We start from the raw sequence: 17,401 nt of genomic DNA, 5'->3' as shown, positions 1-17,401 counted from the left end.
CTTTTCAAAAGTGAATCATTCATGTTCATGAACATGGGACTATCTTAGAGATTTTCTATCCTTGTCTACTGCTCCTCTTCTTCTCAACACCAACTGGATGCTCTCTTCTTCCATGGAAAACTTTTAGGTGGTTTCTGTTCTGTCTCCATTCCCTGTGGTCAGAATTCATCTTCACATCCTTGCTGACAGTCCCAGGACTCCTAGTCCTCTGAGGTCATCATGTTCCTTCTTGGCATGTCTTTTATGTCTAGAATGTTTCTTTTAGACAGAAAGTCCTCAGACAGTGGGATGGGACAGCACTGACTTTCATACTGAGTTTAACAAATTAATAGTGATGATTCCTAATTGGCCATCTGGGGTATCCTGTCAAGGTCAATAATGCCCCATCCTGTTGCTGGGCTGGAGGGTTTTTCATGTGTATATGAGTCTGGTTCTACAATAAAAATAAGAAATTCCCAGTGAAGCATTTCAGAGCAATTATTTCTTCATGGGTGGTTAAAGCCACTCTTCTTTCAGCCTTGTCCTTCTGACTGCTTCAAGGGATATACCATGACTGCTCAGAAACACATCACTGGGTATGCCCATTACTCTCATTAGAATAGACTTTGTGAACACTTAGACGCCAACGTTTGTGAAAGTTAATCTGATTTGTTAACTGACAGTATAAACAGAGGAAAAAGAAACATCAGAAAGAAGAGTGATGTTAGGCAGAGGAATCATATTCGAACACTACCTACACTGTAACTGTAAGAATTTATAAAGTCCGGGTCTCCATGGCCCAGGCAAAGTGAACATTTGATATAATTATCCAGTTGGTTTAAGCTGGAATGACTCCATCGACTTTTTCCTTGTCTTTGGCTATTAAAATCAGACCCACGTCTTCTGCTCCCACCAGATAGTCCAGTCCTCTTTGGATGGGGCCAGGAAGCCAAAGTGGTATTCATGGAAAGAAGAAGGACCCTGAACTGATTGCTTTTCATTTCCAGGTTGACCAGGCAGTAAACAGTGGCAGATCACTAAGTTTCCTTCTTCCATCCTGCTTGTTATTTTCCATTTTTGAAGATGGTAGCACAGGACTCTATTTGGGTACTTGAATTTTTACCACTCAACTTTATGACTATGTAATTTGCACTGCCTCCCATAGGAGCAGTTATCTGTCCTCTCATGCATTACTTTAAGCAAAGAGAGAAAAAGAGGTTTAATTAAAATGCAGATTCCTTTTCTAAATAAAGATGAAATGGGAGAGGGTACTAGCATAATGATGAGAGAATCTAATCATTAGTTTAGAAGGAATGAGCTGAAGGAATCTGTCTGCAGCCATTTTTATGTTTTGGTATCTCCAGGACCCTGGCTTTAGAAATGAAATGATTTCCTTTCTATGTGTGGACATAAATTTTCTCTGTTAGGCTTCATTTTTTTAAAAATACAGGTTCTTTCTTTTGTTAAACGCATTGCACACTTGTGTGTGTGTGCTTAGTCACTCAGTTGTGTCTGACTCTTTGCGACCGCATAGACTGTAGCCTGCCAGGCTCCTCTGTCCATGGGATTCTCCAGGCAATAATACTGGAGTGGGTAGCCATGCTTTCCTCCAGGGAATCTTCCTGGCCCAAGGATCAAACCCACATCTCCTGTGTCTCCTGCATCGCAGGTGGATTCTTTACCCTCTGAGCCATTGTGAAGGTTCCTTAAGTTGGGTTTTCCCCACCTGTGGGCTACTCTTAAGAAGAAGAAAGAAGAAATGGAGGGAAAGGATAGGAAAAAGAGGGAGGGTGAATAATAGCTAACACATATAACACAGTGTGCCAGGCACTGTCCTAAGCTCTTTGCATATACTAATTCATTTCATCCTCACAACCATATGGGTAGATATTATTGTCTCCATTTTATAAAGAAGGAAACTGAAGCACAGATAGGTTCATTCATGTGCTCAAAGTCACACAGGTGAGAAGGGGCAGAGTCAGGATTTGGACCCAGGCGGTCTGACTCCAGGCAGTTTTCTTTGCCATTATTACTATGCTGCCTCTCAGGTTGAGGGTGTGAAGCAACTTCAGGGACTCTTAAGTCTGAGGCTACTGGGAGGAGCAGACTTTGTGATTTCTCTGCTCCAGAGGGCCAGATATACAAACACTTCCAGAAGAGTCATTGAGACTACCCTGGGATGTAAAGACCCCATTTCTAACCATAAACATTGATCTGTTTAACCACATCTCCATTGAAAGAGCAGAATGTAGGTCATGGGCCATGTCTAACTAAGTTTCATTATTCCCTCTTTTATGATGCCTTCCTGCAAACATTTGCACATTCTCACAATACATTTTTTTAAAAAAACAGACATTTCTGATTTTTCTGGATAATACTTTTGTACTCCCCTTCTGATTTGGCTTGCCACTGGTGGCAGGAGTTCCCTCCTTGTCTGTGTCTTAGTATTTCTCTAGCAGGTATTTTGTTTAAAGTGCTGAGAGCTTAAAATTGACAGCTCAAACAATTAAGTGCTTTATTTGACAGCAAGGTATTTTCTTAAAAAAAAAAAAAAAAGACTGTCCAAGAGTAATGGATAAAGAAGATGTGGTACATATACAGTGGAATATTACTCAGCCATTACAAAGAATGAAATAATGCCATTTGATGCAACATCGATGGACTTAAAGAGATTGTCATACTGAGTGAAGTAAGTCAAAGAAAGACAGATATATGACATCCCTCATATGTGGAATCTAAAAAGAAATTATACAAATGAACTCATTTACAAAACAGAAACAGACTCATACACTTAAAAAATGAGCTTATGCTTCCCAGTGGGGGAGGGTAGGGGGAAGGGATGGTTAGGGAGTTTAGGATGGGCATGTGCACACTGCTATACTTAAAATGGATAACCAACAAGGACCTACTCTATAGCACAGGGAACTCTGCTCAATGTTATGTCTCAGCCTGGATGGGAATGGGGTTTGGGGGAGAATGGATATATGTATACGTATGGCTGAGCCCCTTCACTGTTCACCTGAAACTGTCACACCATTGTTTGTTAATTACAAACTAAGAATTTTTTAATAAATGATTGTCCACCTTATGAGATACTAGGGCACACTTGCTCCCTCGCCAACAAATTTGTAGAATTAGATATTTGGCAGTAGCTCCCCACGCCCCCAAGTCACCTGCTTCCTTTCTCTTTTTCATCTCCAGCTTGGGTGTTAAGCACTGGCTATAAAGTGGCCCACTAGGGAACCTGGTACATAGTTACCTGGAGAGTTCATGATCAGTTTTTTTCCTCTACTCACTCCCACTTTTCCTCAAAAACCCTTACTTATTTGCCTTGATTCTGCTGATTTCAACGTGTTCCTCAGAAAATACAGAGATCAGTTTTCCTTGTCATGGAGATCACTTCCCCTTGTCTTGGAAATTCATTTACAATTTCTATTTGCCTTATGATTAGAGTAACCATGGAATTTATCATCCAAACCAAGACAACTTTTGAAAGTGAAAGAAGCAATCTTGACAATTATGCCTGCCAGCAAAACAGATATAAAACTGAGCTGTCCCAGATAAATGAGAATCTATGGGCACCCTATTTATGATGACTGTGGTTCAGAAGTGGCCACATGCTGGCGTAGTTTTGCTGTCTGAGGTTTATCTTCACGGGTATCTCATAATCTCATTGTACACTTAGTCCTTTTGAGAAGACAAGGTTTACTTCTGTGACCTGCTCTGGCCAATCAGAGATTAATAGGAGCAATGGGAGTTATAAACAGTCTGAATTTTAGCCTAGCTCTTGACCATTTTTCAAATGCTTGTTCTCCATTTCTCTCATTACCAGAAAGCCAAGCCATTCCATCCCCATAGGGTACCACTCAGAGTATAATTGAGGTTTGAATAAACAACACATGTGGCTTTTAAGGTTAAATGAATATTGTTTGACATACAGTACACTAGAGTTGTTTTTCATTTTGGTTTTAAAAATTGGTTAAAATTACATCTTGGTGCTTCTCGGAATTAACTAGGATCCATCTGTCTCCATTAGAATCACTGGGTTTTTTTTTTTTTTTGGTTTTTTTTTTTAAAGCCTTGGCTGAAAAAAGAAGGTTCCTCTCACTCAAGATAATCTGTCCGGTGAATTAAGGAAAAAGGCAAAGAAATAGGTTTTTGGGGGCTTTGGTGCCTACTTTTTTCTGTTACGTCCTTGTCTCTTAGATACATCTAAGGTGAAACATTTAAGATTGTAAATGGACAAACCTATTTTCAGCTCTCTAGATAGACCCCACCCCAATCTAAAACACCACTGATGTGAACATCTAAGAAGATAATTCAAATTTAACTATTTAGCTATGTTTCATATGTAGAATAATTAAAATGTTGAAACCTTTAGGGGCTACTTATAGAACATTCTGGGCTTCCCAAGTAGCTCAGTGGTAAAGAATCCGCCTGCCAAGTAGGAGACGAGGGTTGATTCCTGGGTTAGGAAGATCGCTTGGAGAAAGGGATGGCAACCCACTCCAGTATTCTTGACCTGGAGAATCCCATGGACAGAGGAGCCTGGTGGGCTTCAGTCCATGGGGTTGCAAAAGAGTCGGACATGACTGAGCAGCTAAATAGCAACAACAGTAGAGCATTCTAGCTTAGAGAATGCCATTTTGAAGATTTTGAAAGCTCACAGGCAACAAAAATACCAGTAGTTTGTAGTTCCTACTTGAGAATACAGACATGCACACACACACACACACACACACACACACACACACACACAAGTAATGGCTCCAGTAGTTTTAAATGAAGTGAAATCATTCAATTTTAGGTACACATAACTGTCTGCAAATGCTTAGGTGGTTATGCCACATTTATCTGAACTTGTATTACAGCGTAAATAGTCTGCGTGATAATTGACTTGTCTCATTACTTTGCCATCTTGCCTCTCTGCTTATTTAACAGGGACTGTATGCTTCTATATTGCTTTAAGATTCTGTCTGGGCTATTAAGTATTTAAAGACACTTTTTAAAAGCCTTTTTAAGACTCTAGGGTCTAAATGTAATAACTTGAACTTCTTAGAAGGTCATACTGAATAAACATTTCATGTCAATACCAATCATTAAATCTACATTTAAAAAGGGCATATGATGAGGGGAGCTACTCTCTCATTTTCCTTTTGTAATTTGTTCTCTTGGCTGCTTCAGTTTGGCTTGAAACCACCTACTATAGCATTTACATTTTGTTTTGCCATTTTGCTGGCAAATCTTTCCTGGTTTCAAATCTTCTCTCTGGTCCCATATTTTCATTTGGCTCAGGACATAACTTTGACCCACCACTGCCAGCTAAAATGTAACAAGTAAATCCAGGTGCATCCCCACTCAGTCACTGTCAAGAGCAGTGTCATACCCCAGCTCTCCTGACTTGCAACCCTAGAGTCATTTTATACTTTCTCCTTTGCCTTCCTCTTCCATTATCAAATCTTCCCTCAGGGTCTTATCATTTACATGTTATCTGCAGTAGTATGATTCACCCCTTCTTTGCTGTTTTCTCAATTCTCATGGCCTATTACATATTACTACAACAGTCTCCTGGTTGGCCTCCCAGATTCTAATTGCTTCCCAACCAGTCAACACCCCCTTGCCGGGATAAGCTTCCACAAATATTACTTTTACCATAGGCACCTCTACCTAAAAATTGATAACACGATCAAATGTGAATTCTTTAGTCTCTTTTCGAAGTTTCACGAGAATTATTTACAACCCTGTTATCTCAACAACCCATCCCCCTTTCTCCCTCCTTTTCTTTCTCTCCACCAGCCCCATTTCTCTTGTTTCATTTCTGAAGCTTCCACTCAAGCCACACCTTGCTTGCTGTGTCCACTATGTGACTTTCTATTTCCAAAACTCCAGTCCTTTGCAAATGCCAGGTCCCTTCTGCCCATGTGACTGTTTATAACCTGCAGTTGTTGTGTTTAGTTGCTCAGTCAGGTCTGACTCTTTTGTGATCCCATGGACTGTAGCCTGCCAGACTCCTCTGTCCATGGGGTTTCCCAGCTAAGAATACTGGAGTGAGTTGCCCTTTCCTTCTCCAGGGGATCTTCCTGACCCAGGGATCAATGCATTGCAGGCGGATTCTTTACTTCTAAGCCATCAGGGAAGCCCTTATACCCTGCAATATCTACTTCTAAAAACATGACTTAACAATTCTTTGGGGATGGTTTCCATGGTTACATCTGACTGTTCACTCCACACAGTTGATATCTCCTAAGCATATATATTCCATTTGCCTTTCCAGCTGTTACTCTGTGTGTTTAGGCTCATCTGATTTCCATATTGGTTACCTGTCACCTCCAAACAGGTTGTAAATGTCTTGAGGGAAGGGTCCAGCCCTGATTTCCCTTCTCCTTCTGACTTAGTATCAAGTTCTCTACCCAAGAAGCATTTGAAATATGTTAACTGACTTTGGGGAGTTACTTGTTTCTTTTTTAAAAATGTTATTGAAGTACAGTTGATTTACAATGTTGTGTTAATTTCTGCTATACAGCAAAGTGATTCAGTTATAGTCGTGGCTCAGATGGTAAAGAATCCACCTGCGGTGCAGGAGACCTGGATTCAATCCCTGGGTTTGGAAGATCCACTGGAAGAGGAACCCACTCCAGTATTCTTGCCTGGAGAATCCCATGGGCAGAGGAGTCTGGCAGGCTACAGTCCATAGAGTCACAAAGAGTCGGACAAGACTGAGCAACTAAGCACAGCACAGCACATATTCCTTTTCACATTCTTTTCATGGTTTGTCTTAGGGTATTGGATATAGTACCCCATGTTATACAGTAGAACTTTGTTGTTTATCCATCCTATATATACTGTTTGTATCTGCTAATCTCAAAATCCCAATCTCTCTGTCCCCTAGCCCCCTCCGCTTTGGCAACCACAAGTCTGTTCCCTGTCTGTGAATCTATTTCTGTTTCATAAATATGTTCATTTGTGTTGCATTTTAGATTCCACATGACAGTGATACCGTATGGTAACTGTCTTCCTCTTTCTGACTTATTTTGCTTAGTGTGATAATCTCTAGGTCCATCCATGTTACCACAAATGGCATGAGTTCATTCTTATTTTATGACTGAGTAGTATTCCATTGCATATACGTACCTCATCTTCTTTATCCATTCATCTGTCGATGGACATTTAGGTTGTTTCCATGTCTTGACTGTTGTAAATAGTGCTGCTATGAACATAGGGTTTCATGTATCTTCTCAAATTATAGCTTTATCTAGGTAAATGCCCAGGAGTGAGATTGCTGGATCATATGGTGACTATATTTTTAGTTTTTTGAGGAACCTCCATACTGGTTTTTATAGTGGCTGCACCAATTTACATTCCCATCAACTGGATAAGAGGGTTCCCTTTTCTCCACATCCTCTCCAGCATTTAATATTTGTAGACTTTTTAATGATGGCCATTGTGACTTGGGCATTATTTTTTTATATAAACAAAGGTGAAAGCATCTTCACTTTTACAAGGTTAATTATGGTTTCCAAAGAGTCTGCATGTGGTCTTTGTCTGCCATTTTTACTCAGACATGGAATAACCAGGAAGAGGTAAGTATGCTATTGGATAAGCACTTAATTCTGTATGTTTTACTGAAGTTCAATTCAGTGCATAAACTGAGCATCTGATGTGTACCAGATCAATGACCCCCACCCCAGAGCTTCTGACTTACTAGGCATGGGGTGGGATCCAAAATATTGCATTTCTAACAAGTTCCCAATTTATGCTGATGTTGCTGATCTGGAGACCACACTTTGAGAACCAGTGATGTAGGCAACACAGAGGGAGGTCTAAGACATGATCTCTTTAGGGAAACGAGGCAGGCTCAGGAAACATTTAACAGCAGAAAATATTGTAAAGTGTTTTAGTATTCATTCATTCAAGAAATTGAGTAAGTACTAACTACATGCCCAGCCCTGGTCTAGGTGCTGGAGTTGGTTACATCAGGGAACATGATTGACAAAAACCCTTGTTCTCATAGGAGAATTTTAGTGGGAGAAAGCAGACAAGAAATAAAATACAATATACCACAAGATACTCTTGAGTCTTAGAATGAAAAATCAAAGGTGGGGGTAAGAAGTATCAGAGGGTATTTGAAATTTTAGATAGGTGGTCAGAGAAGATCTCCTAATTCCATCATTTGATGAGTATTTATTGAGTGACTATTATGTATCAGGTACTGTTATAAGATCATGGTGATACATCCATGAATAACACAAATAATAAACAGGACAGGTCCTTATAGAATGAATACACTTATTTGGGAGTAGGGAAATCTGGGATTCGGGGTGTTAGCTCTTGTCGACTGATTATGTGAGTGAATGGCTCCTTGCCCTCTCTGAGCCTTGGTTTATCCACCTGTTAAATGGAACTGTTGGACAAAATTTCAAAATAGATGAAGTCCCATACATCTCTAAGGCTAAGTCCCTTATTGTGCAGTTGCTAAGTCATGTCCGACTCTTTGCAACCCCATGGACTACAGCATGCCAGACTTCCCTGTCCTCCACTATCTCCTGGAGTTTGCTCAAGTTCATGTCCATTGAGTTGGTAATGCTATCTAACCTGTGCCACCCTCTACTCCTTTTGCCATCAATCTTTCCCAGGATCAAGGTCTTTTCCAATTAATCGGCACTTCACATCAGGTGGCCAAAGTAGTGGAGCTTCAGCTGTAGCATCAGTCTTTCCAGTGAATATGCAGGGTTGACTAACTTTAGGATTGACTGATTTGGATCTCCTTGCAGTCCAAGGGACTCTCAAGAGGCTTCTCCAGCATCGCAATTCAAAAATACCAATTCTTTGGCACTCAGTCTTCTTTATTGTCCAACTCTCACATCTCTACATAACTACTAGAAAAACCACAGTTTTGACTATAAGGACCTAAGTCCTTTAGGCAATAAGAAATATGTAAGAGTACTTGAAGAAGGCTTTGCAGAAGAGGAAAAACTGAATGTTTTTCATAGTCATACAGGAGTTCTGAGGTGTGGGAGATGGGAAGGTAATTTCAGAAGAAGAATATGAGCAGAACCATGGAGGCAAGAATGGGAGCCACAGGTTCACTGAAGAGTAAGGAGGTCAAAGGGATTTCATTGTAGAGTAGATAAGATAGTTGGATAGGAGGTAGGTGCTCAGTAAAGATGAGGTGGGGGTGATTATAGAGAGTCTTACATGGGAACCTACTGAGGATATTTTTTTGATCAGAAAATGATACCATTATATAGTCAAAGTGGTGTTTTAGGAAGATAAACCTAGAAATCACAGTTAAGTCTTCAACATTCATAATTTTTTTCCAAGAGATGATCTTTGAATCATGGAGGGTTAAAGCCATGCTTTGTTTTATGTTGCTGTTTAATGATAATATTGGTATCAAATGAATTTTGAGGTCTTTTTCCAGCCCTAAACCAGTAAAAATACTTGAACCAGTAACATGTTACTCATTAGAGTTAGGTTTTGAAAGCTTGGGAGATTAATTAGAATAGAAAATTTTTAATGTTTGTATACTTTTGTATTCCTTGTTATCCCATGAGATATATGATTGAATAGATTTTGGGTTTATTTTCAGCCAGGTACACACACACTCTCTCTGTCTCTCTGTCTCTCTCTCTCTCTCACACACACACACACACACAAATAGTACTCATTTAGAGTGATGCAAATATCTCTAAGACTAAGCTCTTCCCATCTGCTTACTTGGACATAAATAACACAAGGCAATATTTTTGGAGATTATTCTCTTATTTTTTATATTTAATCAGCTGAGGAATATCCATATCTGTTGTGCATTTGCCTTTCTCAAGGCTGAAAGTAGAATCTTTATCCTAAAAGCAATTAGTCTAGAATGAACTAAAATGATAGGGGTTCACTGTTCAAAACTTGGGTCGTGGAGACCCAGGGAAAGGTGTCTCAGGCAAAAATAGAAGATATGGATTGTGTAAACACTCCAACCACAACAAGTTTTACGTTAACTTTCAGATCAAGTTATACCGTCTCAGAGACATAATGGTGAATTTAACAAATCATGACAGACCAAATTCACAAAACTCTCATTCTTTAAGAGTAGTTTAAACATAAGTTGAATATGACCTGTAAAATACTTAACTGTCTTCGGAATAAAATAAGCAGAAGTGACAATGATGGCTATATTACAGTGGAAAGTGATGATTTTCCTTTCATTTTCCAAATTCTGTGTAATATTGCTGGATGGTCTATTTTAGAAAGTGGCAACTTTCTTTGAAGTTGTCTTGAAAAGTGAGGCACACCCGGGCAGAAGTCTTTCAGCGTTGCTGTTTGAAAAACAGCCATGATGGCTACAATGTCTAAAGAACTTTGGGATCATAGAACCCAAAGGGTTACTGGGTCACAAGGATAATATTTTTCCCTTCTATGTATATATGATTCTTTATTTCTTTTTAATAAACAGGGGATGGAGAATTGTCGTGGGAACATTCTGATGGTGATATCTTCAGGCAGCCTGCCAACAGAGAAGCAGTAAGTGTGAATAGCTCAAATAATTCAAGACTTCACAGCATCAGGCCAGACTGCCCTCCCTCCGTGGCTGCTGTCCCAGCAATTCCATAAAAGGGCCTATCTCTAACACCATTTTTCATCCCTGTCCTTGGAAATTTGAATGCCATCATCACCAACCTGGAACCATTTAAGTGCATTGTGTAATTGGTAACCAAGGCCAGGACATGAATACAAAGAAATCATAGCCCAGCCCTTAGGCACCCTTCATCTAAATTAGAAGTCATCCTTTCGGGATGACTTGCCAAATCTTCTGTAAGGAAGGCAAATCACTACCCTAGCTTAACAGTGAAGACCTTCTGTGGGATTGCAAGGTAGGTCAGCCCATCCTTTGGGCATAGGTACCTTGGACATGTTCATATAAACCCTTCCCTAAGTCGTAGGCTCTCAGTCATAAAGCTGGAAGAGAGGGAGGGTAGCAGCCAGATTCCCTTCCTCTACCTGCAGCATCTTCTGATTTCCCCTCTTGGTGCTAATCTCAGAATAACTCTTAGGAGTGGTCATCTCTCTCTATGTATAGTCGTAGCATCTCTTATTCCTTTTTATTTTGAAATAATTAACAAGAAAGAAACCCTCCAATAAATATATGTTTAAGTACAGTGACACTCCAATTCTCTAAAAATCAGAAAAGGAGATGGTCCAGTTCAAATGATCTATCATATTTTGAGACTTTATATATAGAGTCCATATGGGATTGTATGAAATCGTGAGTGTGCAACTTTTTAAAATGGTAAAACATTATAGAATTTAAAGAATCTTTAATTTAGTAAAAAATGTCCAAAAAGTACAAAATGAACAAAGGCATTCATTGCACATAAATGGCTATTCCTCATACCCTTGTACAATAGAAGTGTGTGTACTCAGTCGCTTCAGTTGTATCTGACTCTTTGTGGCCCCATGGACTGTAGCCCACCAGGCTCCTCTGTTCATGGGATTTCCCAGGAAAGAATACTGGAGTGGGTTGCCATATCCTCCTCCAGGGGATCTTCCTGACCCAGTGATCAAACCCACATCTCTTGTGTCTTCTGCATTGGCAGGCGGATTCTTTACTGCTAGCGCCACCTGGGAAGCCCACAATAGAAGTAAACAGAGCAGTCAATGTAGAATTATTTTCATAAAAGCAAGACAAAAGGAGACAACCTACAGGCTATCTCTAGAGTCTTGGTTAAATAAACCCAACCTATGGGACATCATACAGTTGTTAAAAAGAATGTGGTACTGAACATCAAAATGCAGTAAAGTGGAGGGAGCGCCAAGATATAGTCTGTAAACAAACAACATGCAGGATACAATGTATACTGTCATTTACTTCTGTAAAAGTTGTCTGTGCATATATGTAAATGCATATTAAAAGATCTAGAAGGTCATATACCAAGGTGTTAAGACTGATACTCTCAAAGGGGTGCAAGTGGGCAGGAGGAAAGGTGCGTGCGTGCTCTGTGCTCAGTCATTTCAGTTGTGTCCAGCTCTTTGAGACCCCATGGACTATAGCCTGTCAGGCTCCTCTGTCCTTGGGATTCTCGAGGCAAGGATACTGGAGTGGGTTGCCATGCCCTCCTCCAGGGGCTTTTTCCAACTCAGGGATTGAACCAGTGCCTTTTAGGTCTCCTTCATTGACAGGTGGGTTCTTTAACACTAGCGCCACCTTTGTGTTGTATCTTCTGTATTGTTTGATATATTTCAATGAGCATGAATTAGTTTTGTAATAAATTTAAATGATTTTGAAAACTTTAGGAATTAGTTCTCAACAGACATTGGATATAAGGTAAGGAATTATAGGTCAGGCCCAAGAATCGTGAGGGTGTGGAGAAGGTGTTGATCCAGGACCTAATAAAATAATGAGTACCAACATCTCAGTATGGCTAAGGCCATCACATGTGCCACTTCTGACTTCATGTCCCCAGCTTGCCAACGCCCTCAGCAGTGAGATTAAAGGATTTGCATTTGTTTTATTGCCTACTCATAGTCTTCTCAAGACATTCCTGTTTCCAAATGAGTAGAGAAGGATTTGTGGGTGGGGTGGAGAATAATACTCTGGATGTCTCAAAAAAAAAAAAAAAAAACAGCCCTCCTGCAAGAGAGAGTGGGCTTTCCAGTTATAGATCCCAAGGAAGGATTTTCTCCATCCAGCGATATACCAGCTTTATACTAAGTGAGATTCCTTCCAGATCCTGATAGGAGAGGATATCAGTCTCCCTGTTCTGTGTTATGAATTTCACCTTTTTCTCAGCCCCAATTTTTTTTTTATCATGGTATGAAATTGAGAGTGGCTAAGAAGGCAATGGCACCCCACTCCAGTACTCTTGCCTGGAAAATCCCATGGACAGAGGAGCCTGGTAGGCTGCAGTCCATGGGGTTGCGAAGAGTCGGACATGGCTGAGCGACTTCACTTTGACTTTTCACTTTCATGCATTGGAGAAGGAAATGGCAACCCACTCCAGTGTTCTTGCCTGGAAAATCCCAGGGATGGGGTCGCACAGAGTCGGACACGACTGAAGTGACTTAGCAGTTAGCAAGTTAGTCACTGCCATCCAGATGCCATTCTAAGCCAAATTTAGGTCTCAGTCACCTTAAGCTGGGTGCCTTAGCCCCCAACACTAAGCACTGTGGCCCACTCGGTGGTCTTGCTGGTAATGCCATTAATTTTCATTTCTTCTTGACTTCATCACAGGCTAACCCCATCTCCATCATTGTATTTCAGCCTCATTTCATTGTTCTTCTTAAACTGCTAGTCACAGGACTGGACTTAATCTGATACTTCCCATAGCAAAAAAAGGTCAGATATAGAAGGCAGGACCTTGAAAGAGGTATAAATTTTCAAAGGAGATCAAGACCTATCTTTAGAAACAAATATTTGGGCCTTGTAGGCCAGAATGTCCAGATGGTTCCACTTTATTATAAATAAATATTTTCCTTTGTTCTACAAGGGATAGATACTGTGGGATATGATTTAAATAATAAATAGCATCTGTAGTAACAGAAAAGTATGTACCTGGCACATAGTAGGCACCCAATAAATATGTGTTGAATGAATGGGCATGGAAGGTGGAGTGAAATGTATGTGTGTATGTTGTAAAGGTGGAGGGCGGACCATTCCTTAATGTTGATTCATAGGAGCTTGTCCCAAATCAGAGAGAAATTCTTCAAACTTATTAGAAGGTAAGAGAATCCCTTCTGAATACCCTTTGCAGGCCCATGGGAGGGAAAGAAGGTCAACCCTAACAACACATTTCCTTCTTTGTGTTTTTTTTTTTTTTTTTTGGCATTGCACCATGTGGCTTGTAGGATCTTAGTTCTCTGACAAGGCATGGAACCCATGCCCCTTGCATTGGAAGCTTGGAGTCCTAACCACTGGACTGTCAGGGAAGTCCCAACAACACATTTCTGATTCAGTAGATGGTGCTCTTTAGTAGACTGTTCCTGTTCCCAGGAAACCATCACAACCTTGGGTCAACAGAAACAGAGCTGATTGGTTTATTTTGCCAAGGGGGCTGAAAACCCTCAGTTTACCAAGTTTTACAAAATGCACAAGTAGGAGAACCTGCGATTCAGTGATGACTCCTTTGTAAAAACTTAAAATGGTTTCCGTTTGATTTCCAGCTCATAACTTTATATAAACTGGTCCTTGTTCCATCGGGGGAAATGTGTGTGTGTGGAGGGGGGCGGTATGTGAAGTAGCCATAGTGTGGAAAGCCAAAACATGAAAGCAAGCATAATTTTGTTTTGGACAACAGCCAAACTCTGATTTTGCCCCCAATAGATTACTCAAGAGATTTACCATCACCAGTTCTTACCAAAAGTGAAAGAATTTGGCATACAAACAATGTGAAGCACGTAAAAATCCGTGTCTCATTCACATTGTCAGACCAGTGCTCTGGATAGGAAACTGGCCTAAGTGTCTCCCAGACGGGGATAGTACTAGGTTACTCGTGACTAAGATGTCACGTCTCACGGCTATGTGGATTAGAATACATTCAGAAACATTTTTCAAATTAAACTTTTTCTTCTGTGATTAAACTTTTTCTTCTGTGTAGGCTCACTTGCAACCGTAAGAGATAACACAAGAGAGGTGGTGTGTACACTTGACCCAGTTTCCCCAATGATGCATGCACTGTGTGCATGCGTCCTCAGTCATGTCTGACTCTTTGTGGTTCCATGGACTGTAGCCTGCCAGGCTCCTCTGTCCATGGAATTTCCCAGGCAAGAATACCCCCAGAGTGGGTTGCCATTTCCTCCTCCAGGGGATCTTCCCGACCCAGGGATCGAACCTGCAGGCGGATTCTTTAGCACACACAGTGAGTGCGCTTGCAAAACTGTAGCACAGACACAGAAACACGAAGGCACTTCCAAGGCCATTTCTACACTTTCATATTTTCCTGTCTCTGCCAAAAAAAGCCCATATATCTTAGACATTGGAACAAGCCAAGAAGAAATTCCCGGGTAGCTTCTACCATGGCAGGGGATTTTCTAACACCCGGAAAGAACTGTGTAACAGCCAGCTCAGAAGCCCAAGATATTTGTCAGTCCTGCAAGTCAGTAAATCAAATAATACCAAAATATTGAGCAGAAGAAAACAAAGCCTCGCTATGTGATCGTTTCTACCTAACTGGTTTTGACCTGCTTCCTCAAGCAGCCTATTATTCAAGGCTGGTTTTAAAGATAAGCTCCAATTTCACTTACAACTCCAAGGTGTTAATGCCTCTTTCTCCTTCCTGGTAAGTTCTGAGGTCAGACAGGCCTCTGGTAAGCCTCTTTCGTTTGTTCAGGGAACAACTCTTAAAGAGCCATTACTCCTAAATCAAAATCACACATCACCACCCCTACCCTGGGGCCAAAACAGGAGATCCTTTGTGTCAGTGATTCTCAACCTGGGCTTCACATTATGGTTCCCTGAGGAGTGTCTAAAAATCTCCGTTGCTCAGGCCTTACCCCAGACCAATTCAATCAGAATCCCTTGGGGGTGGGATCAGTATTTTTCCAGCTCCCCAGGTGATTCTCTGTGCAGCCAAAGTGGAGACCAGTGGTGTGTGTGGTTGTGAACGCTGTAGCAGACTTCTATATAGGAGAGAATTTTTCTTTGCAGCAGCTTTTAAGCAAATATTTGTGGACTCCTGAGCTTAACCAGATATGATCTCCCTCACGTCCTCCTCCTGTTAGCCTTCCTCTCTCCTGCCCCGCTCTCTCACTCTTCTGCCGTCTCCCAAAACTCTGCCTTCACTCTCGCCCCAAATTAAGTCCCTCTTCTTCTTGGCCTCAGTTTCTCTGTCTGTATAACAAGTCTTAAATGAGATGAGGTTTGGAGAGGGCTGGGCTGGCCTCTGATCAAAACCCCTGAGGTTTGTGTGTGTGTGTGTGTGTTGTGAATCATTTTTCTACCCTTATCATATGTCCAGGCTCTGAGTCCCTGGTACCGAGCTTTTCATTTTGTGTTTGCCCGCATGAATCAGAGAACTCCTTGTACTTGCAGCTTATCCTGGGTCAGCAATCTTCTCTTTCAAATTCTAGCCCCGTTGAACCCCCTCCTTTCAGCATCAATAGGACACCCACCAGCCAAACTGTCCTCTCTTTGGCAACAGTATTCCTTTGGCAAAACTTTACCAAACTCTAGAAAGGACAGAACAGTCTGTAATGGCCTTTGTGGAATGTGAGTTGATTGTGGCAGAAAAAGACATATGAGCCATTGTGGGAATGAAAAATATTTGCACTGAGAATACTGTCTGTGTGCATGATAATAAATTGATGCAAATTCTTATTGTGTGAGTTTTTATAGCAATGTACCAGCATGGGCTCTTCTTGGATATAGGATTAATGTTCTCTTTCTCCTACTCCAGCTCCTGTTCACTCTCTCCTTCTTCCACCAAGGCCTTCCCACCCCCTAACCAGGAGAGTAATAATAATTCCCATGTATCTATGGAGCATAACTATAAGAAATGTTTTATGTGATGGTGGGGTCAGGGGACCCCATAACTGCCATCTCAATGTCCCCTGCTATTTCTGTCATTTAATTGCCTGGTTCTTTCAGGGGATCCCCCTTCTCTTACCCCTGACAATTACCCCTAAAACACACTATTATTTGGTTTTAAGCCTTAAGGTTGCAATCTCTGTCCATTCCATTCTCCTCTACCCCTATTCTACTTCATCTCCTGGATGAGGGGTGCATAGCAGAATATGGACTCATCGTGTGTCTTGAACCCTTGCTGAAAGAGCAATGATGGAGTCATCTGTACTACAAGACTCTAAGCTTTTGTGAGGGACTGCGGCTTTCCTTGATCCATTCAACAAGGCTTTGATGAGCACCTTCTAGAGGCTGGAGACTATTTTAAGGCACTGGACATACAGCAGTGGATACAGCAGTCTTCGCCTTTGGAGCTGACATTCTAGTATCATCCTCCATAATCAATGCTTCTGTCCATAAAACGTCTGGGGTATCTGCGCCCTGCTCTGTGACCTCATCTCATTGCCTGCATCTTCCTGCGTGTCAGTACCTCTTATCCAGATGAGAGTTGCCTCCTGCCTCTTCCTCCTATCCAGTTCACCCTACATATTATCAGGACTCAGTGTTTTGAAACACAGTTTTGATTTTTTTCCCCCATACTTAAAAAAAAAATCCCTGAAAGACTTCTACACCCTCACCCCTATTGCCTACCAAATAAAGTCCTTGCCCCTTAGCCTGTCATTTCAAGTCCTCCATGATCTGGCTCTAACCCACTTTTGGAATGTTATCCTCCAACTGTTCCCTTTTATGGATTCTATGTTCTCTGCTACACCTTCTCAACTTGGAAATCTCTGCCTGAAATATTCTTCACCAAGTCTGCCTGTAAAAAGTCTACTTACCCTTCGTGGCCCAGGTCACAGACTCTCCCCGACTACA

The 17,401-nt window shown here is 41.1% G+C and overlaps 1 protein-coding gene across 8 annotated transcripts in view; it reads left to right on the top strand.

The window, feature by feature from the left end:
* The window catches only part of CHRDL1 (chordin like 1), a 127,757-nt gene that overhangs the window by 91,882 nt on the left and 18,474 nt on the right, over positions 1-17,401 (top strand). For all 8 annotated transcript variants that reach the window (XM_043896706.1, XM_043896704.1, XM_043896703.1 and 5 more), the window contains exon 7: positions 10,427-10,494. In XM_043896706.1, coding sequence (XP_043752641.1) covers positions 10,427-10,494 — 68 coding nt within the window. The remainder of the gene's footprint in view (positions 1-10,426; positions 10,495-17,401) is intronic.

The sequence above is a fragment of the Cervus elaphus genome, chromosome X (assembly GCF_910594005.1).
Source record: "Cervus elaphus chromosome X, mCerEla1.1, whole genome shotgun sequence".
Taxonomy (NCBI): Eukaryota; Metazoa; Chordata; class Mammalia; order Artiodactyla; family Cervidae; genus Cervus; species Cervus elaphus.
The sequence above is the reverse complement of the archived record's forward strand: the minus strand, read 5'-3'. Positions and strand labels throughout refer to the sequence as shown.